General features: G+C 39.8%; 1 protein-coding gene across 3 annotated transcripts in view; it reads left to right on the forward strand.

Annotated features, from left to right (window-relative positions):
- Nucleotides 1-13,174, forward strand: part of CORO1C (coronin 1C) — a 1,687,220-nt gene that overhangs the window by 928,550 nt on the left and 745,496 nt on the right. For all 3 annotated transcript variants that reach the window (XM_044068401.1, XM_044068402.1, XM_044068403.1), the window contains exon 4: nt 11,996-12,125. In XM_044068401.1, coding sequence (XP_043924336.1) covers nt 11,996-12,125 — 130 coding nt within the window. The remainder of the gene's footprint in view (nt 1-11,995; nt 12,126-13,174) is intronic.

Consider the following 13,174-nt stretch of genomic DNA (forward strand, 5'->3'; position numbering starts at 1 on the left):
CAGTAGGTATTTATCTAGCTCACTGTTGAAGATAGATACTCTCCCTCCATCTTCTGATTGGGAGTGGTTTCTTCCTTGTCCATTGTCGGGTGACCTTTCTCCTCTTAAGTATTTTGTCCTTTTTTTCTTCATAACTGTACAGGGGTCCCATGTCAGGGGCAAGAAAATTCTTTGTTTTAGTGTGTCTGTACGTTTCTCTTATACTGGCACATCCTGTTGTGCTAAGAGCAGATGTACAGCACACAATGAAGCTACCTGGGTTTTGTAGACTGCCCCATCTGTAATTAATGCAACAGTGCTTGATTTGTTTGAACATCTGTTGCTATGGTAAGTTACCTATACAGCTGTTATATCCTGATTGTTTTACTTGTATAGTTTTGCTGTAATGTTTGCCAGACTGTAGCCAGTAGCTTGTGGCAATGTACTTAAGTTGTAATACAGACCAGAGGCTTTGATTTAAATCAGTAGCGCTGTAGTGTGCTAAGGTGAAGAGCACTTGCAACTGACATTGATAGTAGTAGCCTAGTGTAGGAGAAACATTAATATACATGGAAAGGACATATTAATGCTGTGTGTACAAGGAAGAGGCCTAAGGCTGTGAGCTGTGAATGAGCTGAATCCTGTAGTCCAAAGTTAAATACCACCAACCTTTGTTTGCCTACTATGTGACTTTGAAAGTCACTTCACTAGCCAGTGCTTCTGGGTCACCGCTGTAAAGGTACAATTTTGTCTGTTAGACTTAACATGGTTAACAAGTAAGTAAGGTATACCTTACAGCACAAGAGTAGCATGTTTACCTGATAACCCGTTTACTTTAATGTATATGATCGTTCCATTTTCTGTATGTCACTTGGCTAATGAGAGTTGTAGCAGCAATACACAGAAGAAAGCAGGTCAGATATCCCTTTTTTCAGATTCAGTTTGTTGGGAATACAAAAGAGAAGAGAGAGAAATCATTCCATTATATCTTGGGTTAATGTTTAGAACTCTGTTCGGTTACAGTTCTCTGGTGGATTCCAGAAGAACCCCAGTAGCAAGCGTTCTAGCCATGTATAGCAGGAGACCTCAAATAATGGGAAGTGACCAAGGGCGCCCGCAGGCAGGTGCAAGGGGGTGCACTTGCACCCCCCTGGAATCGGCTGACTAGATAATTTCCAAAAAAGTTTTTTTTTTTATAGGTGCGTTCTTCTTTAAGATAGTGCATTCTTCTTTAAGAAGTCTGTGCTAACAGCACAGTCATGGGCGGGTGTGCTGACATCATCGCTGTCGCTCATGCGATGATTTAGAGGTTTGAGAGCGGGAACGGAAGATGGGACCCAAAACGGAATACCTCAGGTAGAGCGTGAGTGTGTGTGTGTGTGTGTGTGTGTGTGTGTGTCACATAAACTGGAATATTATTTTTGTTGTCCTGTATAGTCATCTTTACGTTTGTATAAAGGTAAAAATGATTAAACACTATAGTCTGTAGTGTGCTTGGTCACATGCTGTGCAGGGGATTCATCTTTTCGGAATATTTCTGGAAGTCTTTTAAGCATATTATGTAAATATCTGTAGTTTATTTTTATACGTTACATTAGTATGCTGTCTATTGAGTTCCCAAGTATGTGTAATTAGGACTCTGAAAAGCTGTTCATCTGATCCAAAGTGTCACAGTTGGATCAAATCAGACTATTCTCTTAATAGTTCTTCAGAAGCACATGCCTTAACCATGTCGTAGGAAGGTCCCCCAAAAGTTTCATTAGGCCACTCGTAAGAACGCGGTTTCTTCAAGCGCATAGGTCGTGAGCACCAGTCCAGGGATCTTTACTTTACTTTAACCTGTTCGAGCATCTTGCTGTTTTATGCGTTTTGGCCCGTTGCCAGTCTGCTGCCGAGCTCCAACAAATTTGATGCTGCTCACAGTCCGCAGGGTCCAGCTTGCATTACAAACTGGGCATCTGGCTTCAGTCTGTTACTTGGTTTTTGATGGTGTATTGAATAATTTTATAAGAATATCTTCTAGCTGCTCTTTGCCCTGTAGTGCCTTAAAGAATACTGTAGCGGAATTGGTTTTCGGTGAAAGTGGTGCCGTGCTTGTTGCGATCCCCCCTTTTTTTTACTAGGCTAATGACCATTGGGGACTTTTTAAACTTTATCAAGCATCCCAACTCTGTCAAATTCTCGTACTCTTGGTATGTGTAAGCATTAAACAATTTCCAGGCTGTGACCACTACCATAGTTCTCAACCAATCGGGGACAAAATCAAGAAAAAAAATCTGGGACAATTTTAAAATGTTAATGCTGTTAACTTGAGACATTGATGTTATTGGAGCATAAGAATTTATATACTCTTTTCTGAAGTAAAATACGAGTGTAACTCTTGACTATTGTCCCTATTGATTTAATTGTAGTTCACCCTTTCCTCCAAAAATCACTAGTTTTAGGATGGATTAAGAGGGACAGAACTAAAAATTGAGTCGGGCAGGGACAGTTGAGAGGTATGACCATTAGAGTAGGGGTTAATGCACCAGCAATGAATTTCCTGTTCCTCAGCCAGTGGTTGAAGTTGTTTAGGGGGGACCTCTGCTTCACAGGGATGGGGTGCCTGCTCCAATGAAAGAGTATTCTCTGGGATACACACTTCTCTCCAGCAGGTTCTATGACAATTGTTTATATTAAGACACAGTTGTACTTTGCACAGGTGTGGGTGTGCTGACTTGACACCCTGATGGGGCTTTCAGTCAAGTGTGACACTTTTTTTAATTATTGTTCTAATTGTTTTACTACTTGAAAACGTTTAAAAGGTTAAACTGTATAATGGTGATTACTGGGTTGATGTCAATGCAAGAAACGACTCACATCCAGCAGGGGGCTGCTAACCCCTTGCTTCACGTATCTTAAATTTCTTTGCGGCCCTTTTGTGGTGTGTTGGGGAGGGGGCATTTGCCCCAATGGATTTTAGGTTGCCCCCCAAACTCTCGATTCCAACTGGCAAGATTTGTGTCTTTAGGGTGCTTCTGGCTTGTTTATTTTGCAGATCTGCTGGAAGTCCAGTAGGGTGGTGTCTTAACAATTCCTTGTATGCCAGGCATACATGTTCCCTCAATGGCCTGTAACAGAGTACAGGGATAGGGCTTTGAGCCAGTCTGCATAGGATAGACTGTTTACATGTTTTCTTTTGGTGAGGAGCATTTGTAAACAATACAATCTTTGGATGTGCATGGTTGGGTACATACTAAAGGTGGCCTTGGGACTCTTGTGATGGGTCTGAATGTTAAATGTAGTGGAATGGTGACTTTCTTGGACCTAGCTGCCATACTTAAGTCGCTCAACATAGAATGATTTTCTCACTACTGTAGACAGGTGATGGTCAAAGGCTGTACTACTGTCTACATGTGCCCCCAGATCCCTGACTACTCGATCAACTCTTAGTAGTGTGCTGTTGATATGACAGTTGCCAGGGGTGGATAACTTAAAGAATATTGTGTATTTCTTGGGTAGCATTATCAACCCCATTTTCTCATTTTTATATGGGGTTGGGGTGTCAGTATCACAAGGTATGGTATGCACACTTGGGAAACTGGATGAGGTGGTTTGGTTCAGGTATTCCATCATAACCATTTGTGTTACCAACTTTATTTTCATAGGTTCCTAGGCAATTACTGTGCCAATGACACTAGGGCAGTTATTAAACCTAGCCAAGTTGAAGCCCTGCTCCCTGGAGTGCCAGTTTTGAGCCAGCACTAAATTCTGCAGTTACCCCTCTCCACACCAGGGATTCCACCCGTTTCCCTTCTGAAGTTACTGCCGCCCATCCAGTAGTCCAAATTTCACTTAAAATAGGGTCAACAAGTGACTTAGTTGTGAATTGAAAGCCTATTCCAGAAATGGGACAACTTCTGAGACACAAATCTGTGTCTCCAGCAATTGCTATTGATGTCACATACCAGGTTAAGGTCTTTAGGGTGGGTGACACTCTTACCATTGGACTTGCAAATGTGCAGTATTTCTAGTAAAGCAGGGTCTGGGTTTGCTTTATGTGCAAGGCACATATCCCTTCTGAGTCCTCTGTATGAAACAGAGTAAAGTGATTGATTTGAGTTTCTCCAAGTAGAACGTGCTGAAGACCCTAAAGTTTTTGTGAGAAACCTCTGTGGTCTCTCCAGTTGCTGCAGATGTCTGGAAAGGTATATACCAAAGGGAATATTTTATTCAGTTGTTTGAGTGAGGGAAAAGTACAAGGGATTAATTTTTTCCCCCTTTCCGGAGGCAGTATTATGAAGTGAGTAACGTAGAATGCCCTTCTTACCATTGTAGAGATGTAGTGATCAAACATAAGCTTGTCCACCTGCGTGCCTAGGTCTCAGCAGTGATTTTGCATGTGTAGTTTGTTAATGTGGTAATCTGCAGGGACATTGCATTTGCCAAAAGATATGATGATGCATTTTTGTGCATCAAGTTTGAGTCTGACTTTGACACTAGTCGGTCAGTGTAAATCCCTCCTGCAGGATATTGACATCATTAGGGGACTCTGATTGCTTCCCATTCATAGTCTGCCACAAACCTTTTTGTTTTAGCCTGTACTTATATTCTGAATGGTAGGGCCCCAGACCCGAACCTTGTGGAACACCACTGCTACTTACTGGCCTGCTGAGGGAGGTGGGAGTCTCCTATCATTGAGCTAGTTTGCAACCCACCTGATTGTATTAGTTTCCAGGGATGCATGGCTAGGCTTAAAAAGGACCTGAAAGGCTCAATGGTACAGTGGTTAAGGTGTATGCCTTTCAACCATAAGGTGCATGGTTTGATTCTCACCACTGGAAAGAGTTTAACCTCGAAAAAGGGCATAGCAAACCTCAAAAAGGGCATAGCAAAATTAATTTAAAATGGGTGGCGAAAGCCAAACATACTCTGGCTAGGCTTATAAATGCCCTAGGGCAGATAGCCTAGTATGAACCTATGATTAAAAGCAAATGGATCCATCCTATCATCTCTCCATTTATCTGTGTGCATTTCCAAAATCAGTGAATTAGCATGGGTCACTGGCACAATACAAAATGCAATAGTACTATATACAAAGTGCATGATTTGCACACCAGGATTTGATATTAGATCTACAGAATGACAAAGTAAAGTAAATGTATAACCCTGCAATTTATCTAACTCCTCCGGGCAAAATATTGTGGGTTGAATATCAACAACAGTACACGTTAATACTAGTCATTTGGAATCTAATAATGTACTATTTTGTAGGTCAATAAAGGGTTAGGAATCAACATACAGCTGGAAATCAGGGACAGTTGAAAGCAATACAAGAGAAGAGCACGATTACAAACGTGTTAACCTGGGTACTGGATTTGGTACACTTAGTTGCAGAACAGGAATAATAACACAGGCACTGCTGGCTTTACTCCTGACTTCCAGGCGTCATCTGACGCTTTGTTGTGTACTCACTCTTGACAAAATGTTTGCTTCCTGGTGCTTAAAAATTAAGATAATTTTCGCTTTCGATGGGAGGTCGATCGTAGCACCAGTTTTAATATTTGTTTTCAGAATGAGTAGAAGGCACTGGGCACAGGAGCATGACATTACATTACAGTCATGTACTACAGCTGGATCAATTAATCGATTAGCTGAGTTACAACCCCGCACGCATGTTCAGGCTCAGTGTTGTCGAGTTACCTAATGCCTAAAACACAACAACACACAATTAGCTAAGCTTTACCGTATCAATGCAAACAAAGCCACAGCCCCATAAAACATTTAGCACTGTTTAAAGGTGTTTGCCAAGATGGCATTTCAAGCCTTAATTTCCTGACTGAAGATCTGGTTTCTAAGTGAACAATATCAGACAGGAATATTAACATATTTTGCTGGGTAATACAAGTATTTAGTCTTTATTTGTTATTGTAGAGAGGTGTGTGTGTGTGTGTGTGTGTGTGTGTGAAATGCCCCAGGTGTACATGGTGGTGGGTAGAGAATAAGGCTTGAACCCTGTACCTTGGGCCCAAGTGGCAAGAGCCTGAATTCCCTACCCACCACCATTTGTAAAAATGTTGCAGGATTTTCCCTCATATTTTTTCTGTTCCTCATAAAATCTGTGGTTTCTCCATTTGTGTCCTTGTTGCCTGACAGCTAAATGTTATCTGGTTTTATTCTTGGCTGTCTGTAGTGTTTCTCCCTGGGCCTCTGCTAAAAAATTAGCTTTTTTTTTTCAAAGTCAGACTTTCCTGGTTAATAAATGTTAAAAAAATGGACACATTTCAATATCGGACTTCATATTCTTCAGAAAGTCAGAAAGTGTATGGTAACAAAAGCAAGCCTTTATTCTAGCAATTTTCTAAGTGTACAAGATGGATATTTGAAATGTATCCCTGTGTTTGGGACTGTATTCCCCCCATTATTGGCTTCATCCAGGTTTTGTGCTAGGGTTGAGAGTTATGGTAAGAATTGAATTCACTGAATATGTTTGGGGGCTGTATTAACCCAGTATTGGCTTTGTTCAGGTATTTATTGGCTTCATCCAGGTTTTTTGCTAATGTTGAGAGCTATGGTAAGAACTGATTTCACTGAAAATGTTTGGGGGCTATATTCTCTCATTACTGGCTTTGTCCGGGTGTTATTTGCTAAGAGGTTGAGAGCTATGGTGAGAACTGAATTCACTGAATGTTTGGTGGTTGTAGTCACCTATTATTGGATTTGTTCAGGTCTTTTGTGCTAAGAGGTTGACAGCTGTGCTATGGTGAGAACTGAATTCACTAAATGGTAAAGTTTCAGTCTTCCTCTTTCACAAAACAGCTGATTTGGCGTAGTGGTATGTTGCTTTGACTGTTTTGCACGGGGTCCCCTGGGTTCAAGACGTGGCAGTGAAATGTATGGTGGTAACGTAGCATTTTATTCTAGCAACTTTCAAACATTATACAGGCAATGTTTAAAATGTGTCCCTGGTTTTTGGCCTTTTGCCCCCCCCCCCCAATAAATTTCGGCTTTTTCCAGATTTCTTGTGCTACAAAGTTCAGAGATACAGCTGAGTGTCTAGTAGATTTTACAAGGAGCTGAGAGCTGCAGGGGAGCAAAAGTTTAGTGCTGCTTATGTTTAGCCTGCTTGCATTGTTAATAACACAACAGATAGTGTACTTGCTTTAGATGCTGAAGGCTGTGGGTTCTACTCCCACAGTAGGTAAATGCATTGCTGATGCTGTATTGTGTTGTAAAGGGGGTGGATGCTGCAGTCCTTTTGGCAAAGATACCTAGTAACTATGAACCTGTTAACAGTTTGCTATCCATTCTCTATTGCGGCATTACTAGCTTTTCATTTTTTTACTGCATGCAACAAAGGCAATTTATTCTTCAAGGGTAACAGGCACTTTATTTGTAGATTAAACAATGACATATAAAGTGTTTGCTAGCAGCAACCTCTATTAGTTACAAATTTCTTCAATGTGGATTTTACTACAGAGATTGTGTAAAATTTTTACTGATACTGGTGGACTTGAGTAGACTTTTTATGATGGAAATGTTCTGAATTGGGCAATTTTGTCATTGGTGGATGCTTTTGTTTCTTTGTTTACTGGAAAATTTTCAAAACAATAAATTTAAAATGCCCTTTAACAACTGTACTGTATTGTACAAGGAATATAATGTAATACAGTCAGGAAGGTGTATCAAAGAGCATGTGTATGTTATGTTCGAGGGGCCTATGATTTTGAAGACAGCCCAGAGTTAATATTTGCAATTGGCAAAATGTATTTTCTCTGAAAGTGGGTTTCAGTGCTGTTTCAATGCATGTGAGTTTCAAGGGCAGAGAAGTTTTAATGTTAGTCTATTTTCATTGAGACTGCATTGCTTTAACAGATATGTATTAGGGTTTGTGCTGTAAAATGCAAAATAAAACTTTCAAATGAAATCCTAAATCATCGCAGAAGTAAAGCAGTATGCACATTAGTGTTTATGGTAAATGGGGCAAAATAACCAAGGAATGGGACATTGGAATGGCTGCAGGGGGGGAGGCTCCATTTGACCATGATTTTGTGGGGGGGGGGGGGGTATCAAACTCAGACAGCCCTGGTTGAACTATACCTCTCAGTTGTCCATATCTTTGCAGAATTAATAGATATTTGCTGCTTATTTTTGGTTTGTTCCTCATAACATTTGTGGTTTTCTAGCAAATCATTTAGAAATGAAGCCATTAAATGACAGACACTGAGTTTCAGATGTCATAACCTTCAGAAAAATGCATGCTAATGCAAGACTGTTTAAGTTTATACAAGAGTAATTTTTAGTAGTGTCTGTATGTTCCCCAATATATTTGGCCTTGTTCAGATTTCCTGCATTAAGAGGTTGAGAGGTACGTGCAAATCACTTTGTAGATTAGGAATATCCAAACATCTCAATTGTCCCCAATTCTGGCTCAAAATGTTGCTCTCCCTAATAATCCCTCCTCCAAAATGGCAATTTTGGAAGAAAATGTGGAGGGTTTACAATTATAACTGTAATGATCAGTTATAGATTACCTTTATTTCAGAAATGCATGTGGATGCTCTTATTTTGTTAGCTGCTTCAAGTTAACTGTTAATATTAAAAGGTGTCCCTTTTTGACAGGTATTTTGCATCACATTTTGGTCTGTTTTTCATAAAATTGTGGTTTCTGGCAAATTAGTGGCAAGTCATTAAAGATTGAAGTTAGAAAATAATGGCAGACATTTGAGTTTCAGATTTTATACCCTTCAGAAAATTTGTACTAATGCAAGATCTACCTGTTCTATTAAGTTAATAAGAGCAATATTTAAAATTGGCCTTATTTTTGGGCCTGTGTCCCACTTCTAGTTCTATGTATGGCTTTGTCCAGATTTCTTGCTCTGAAGATGAGAGGTAGGAGTGTCAGTCATCACTGTCAGCCAGAGACATTTCAAATTATGACATACTTATTGCACCCCAGCCCCCATTGTAGTGGCTCGGGATGTGTCCAAGGAAGGCAAGAAGCAGTTATGCAGTAAGTGTGCAGAGTATTCCCCCATCCAAAGTAGAACACAAATACGACCGTGGCTTTTCATCTGTCCTTGATTTTGCAAAATGTTCTGGTTTTCTATCAGATTTTTATACTGTTGATTTATGCTTCTTATTATTCAGGAACAGCATGCTATCACAGTGTCCTGTTGCTCTGTTTAAGTAGCCATGGTTTAATGAACATCAGGTAAGCTTGTCTGAGATTGTAAGATGCAAGTAAACTTTAGTAAGCTTGTCGGACATTGTAAGATGCAAGTAAGCTTTAGTAAGCATATTGTTAAAGAATTGCCAGCATTGAAAGCCTTTTCGTTGTTGCCATGCAGAGAATATTTACATAGCTAGATAATGTATAAGCCTTGGGTATTGAAATGCATATGACAGTATTTGTAATAAAAGGACAGGATTACAGTGTTTTCAGAAGTTCATTACATTTTATTGGAGACCAGTGTCTTATAGCAGTGTCTGTGTGTTAGTACACTTGTAGTTGGGTGGCTTTAATGGTATATGGTAAATAAGCATTGCTACCTTACTTAAAAGCCAAGCCCCGCAACAACTAGCTCCACACTGAAGTCAAAACACAATAGCTCTGGTGGGTAAATGTACTCTGTAGTAATCAAAAAAAGGCAAATGTTTGAAATAACTACAGCTTATGTGCAAACACAATAGGTAGTGATGAAACAATGCTCTGCTAAAAATGCTTTAATGCTCCACATTGCTGAGCTGCAATCACTAGCTACCAGGATTTCACCCACTTCAGATCAAGCACAGTGCCGTTCAGTGCAACCTTCCCAGAACTAATTCAAGTCTGACCAGAATTATTTGGTGTGTGTGTATAAGAGGGAGGTAGCATACCCCTCAGCTGTCCAGATTTTTGCCCCATATTCCTCTTAAAAAGGATTGAAGTTGCTAAATAATGAGACATTTCAGTTTTAGATGTCATGTCATTTAGAAAAATGCATACCAACACAAATCCTGTTACTCTTGCAATTTTCTAAGTTTCTGAGAGCCATATTTATAATCTGTCCCTATTTATTTTAGGCTTTTTCAAGATTTCTTGCACTAAGGGTGAGGCCTTGAGGGGTGTGGTATCTTTGTAAGAAAGAGAGAAAGTGAAATGCCCAAGTTAGTTAGCAGGTGGAATTTTCAAGTGCATTTTCAAGGAACTGTGAGTTTTAAGGGAAGCGAAGTTCACTGCTGCTCATGCCAAGTCTATTTACAATGTGCAACCATTTTGTTTAGCAAATGGTATCTCTATTGTGGTATAAAGTTTTAAAGCTATGTTAGTAGCACCACAAGTAGAATATTTGCATCTTAATGTAAAGGCTTGAGGTTCTATTCCTACAGCATATACATTTGTATGCTGCAGTCCTCAGGATGTCCTCCTTTGGATGAGATGCCTAATAACTATGAACCTGTTTTTCAGCTTGTCATCCATTTTCTATTGCAATATACCAGCCTAACATAGGCAATTTATTCTTTGATGGCAGCAGGCACTGAATTTGTAGATGAAACACTGAAATATACAGTTTTCTAGCAACAACATCTTCATTAGTTTCAGATATCTTTAATGTGGAATTATTCAGATTACTTTTACTTCGGCAGCGACACTCAAACAAGTGTTGCTGTATAATACAAGGGATATAATTCGATTATTTATTATAATTAATACAATCAGGTAAATCAAATAACTTTTGCATGGCCCTAACGGTGTGCAAGGAGCCTATTGCTTAAACAGTTCAAAGGTAAATAACCTGCCACTGGCCAGATGCATTTTCTCTGAATGTGGGTTTCAATGCCGTTTCATTGAATGCGAGTTTCAAAAGTAGAGAAGCTTTAATGCCAAGTCTGTTTTCATTGTAATACTATTGCTTTGTTTAGGTTTAGTAAATGTCTCGGTGTTTGGGCTATAATGTTTGAAATAAAAGTTGTAAATTAAATCCAACTGCCTGTAATCATTGTAGAACTAAAGCATAACACAGTATGCACACAGATTTGAACAGTGTCTACAGTAAATGGGGAGAAATAGCCAAGTAATGGGACACTGGAATGGCTGTGTGGGCGGGGCTTGGGGTGGGTGGACTTGGGCGGGGCTGTGTTGGCAGGGGGAGGGGTGAGATATGTGGGTGGGGCTCTGGGTTTGCACCCCCCTGCAAAAAATCCTGCGGGCTCCCTTGGAAGTGACACCACACTTAATGCCTTTGTAGATCATTAAGCTCCTTTGTTACTTTAGGCAATGAGACAGATGACCCGGAGAAGAAACCCCACCACTGATGTATGTAGCTGAGCTTTTCTCTTCCTGGTCATTACCGCCAAATCTTGGAACTGTAGGTAAGTGTGGGAACATGGATCACCAGTAAGTCACAAGCTTTACTCACAGACTGTGCTTTTCCTTTGCTTTAAGACTGATGGGTGCATTGTCTGCATAACTATAGATTCGGTACCTCTCAATCTTATTTTTCTACTTCCCTTCACTTTGTGAAAAAAAGGCACCCAGTTACTATAGCTTCTTCCCTGTGGGTAGTTACTTTCCACTTCTAGAAGAGCGTAGTTCACCTTTTTTATGGTATACAAATAGACCTATAGGTTTGGAGGTGCTGATTTTTCTTCTCTGATGCTTTTGTGCTGTAAAGTGAATTATTCTACACTGTGCTGGATTTTGTGCTTAGAAGAGGACGGAAGCTGCAGAAGGGAGATGTGCCATCTCCAAATCCTTAAATCAAATACCCCCGCTACCTTGCTATGTGTTGATGTCCTGTTCTTGGACAAGATATGAAAAATGTCATTAAGACACACTTGCGGCATTTGGTTGTAAAAGTTAGTGCAGCTAAAGTGGTTTAGAAATATTTTAAATAACTTTGTTATGCAGATTTTTCATGTCTTTACATGCAGCTGCTTGCTACTTAATCTTTCCCTATTGATATTTGCTGACGTTTCATGTGTTTATATGCAGTTATGTTGATTTTTTTATGTTTTGTCTGCCTTCTACTAATATTGTATTTTCTTCATATAGGTGTGGCAGATTCCAGAGAATGGACTCGCTCATTCATTGACTGAACCAGCTGTAATTCTGGAGGGTCATTCCAAGAGAGTTGGAATAGTTGCATGGCATCCATCTGCACGTAATGTATTGCTCAGTGCAGGTATGTTAAAAATGTTTTAAAGTCAGTCTTATTAACCTTAAAGGAATAGTTTTCTTACAGATTCATTCACGATAGTTATTAAAAATAAGAATGAACTTCACAGTAAAAAGCATAATAATGCAAACTTGTTTTTAGTAGTTTAAATATATAAACATTGTGTTTTTCTTTCATTTGTCTACCCCTCCATTGCTGCTGAATTGCATCCGACTTCCACACTGAATTAACAGCCATCACCATCCATTTAGTGTACCGTGCAGTTAAAGAACAGGAATAGATTATCTGGCCCTTCTTTTTACACATCTAATATAAATTTATAATCACCCGTCCACCTACTGCATGTCTTTGGGATGTGGGAGGAAACTGGGCTCCTAGAGAAAGTCCACACAGACTTGGGGAAAACATGCAAATAGGACAGCCTCTTGCTGTGAAGCAACAGCGTCATTACTGTGCCGTCTGCATGTTGGATTTTACTGGTCTGTAAGGTCTGTAATCAGTTGGAAAGTTTAGCATTATGAAAATACCGGCAAGTTTGCTTTTTTAGTCTGATTTTCAGAGCTTGCACCAGGACACAGATATGGATTGCACTAAGAGGAACTCCATGCCAGGTACAAATTGCATGATACCTTTTTTCTCTTGGTACTTTCCTGCAGCTTATTTCCAATGCATCATTCTCAATTCATTTGTAGTTACTACTGAGAAGAGATTGTACCATAGGATTGTCACAGCTTGTTTTGGCCTAAGCTGTTCCATGGCTTGAACTGGGAATTTCAATGGTCATGTGTTGCAGGTTGTGTCCCTCTTTGACAATAGCAGGAATGATTTAAGAAGGTATGGCTATAGATGTTTTGTCCTGTACATGCCTACATCAAACCCCCCCAGCCTTAAAAGGTATGTGCATATACTTGTAACATGGTGTACCTGAACAAAACACAGGACACCCATCATATTGTGTTCCCTTTGCAGCAGCTGGATTGTACATGCTCTCATTTGAAGATTACTGTACTTTCCAAAGGACACTTCCTTATTAACACAGTCTACAAATGCATTTG

The sequence above is a fragment of the Protopterus annectens genome, chromosome 4.part0 (assembly GCF_019279795.1).
Source record: "Protopterus annectens isolate FY-2018-M chromosome 4.part0, PAN1.0, whole genome shotgun sequence".
Classification (NCBI taxonomy): domain Eukaryota; kingdom Metazoa; phylum Chordata; order Ceratodontiformes; family Protopteridae; genus Protopterus; species Protopterus annectens.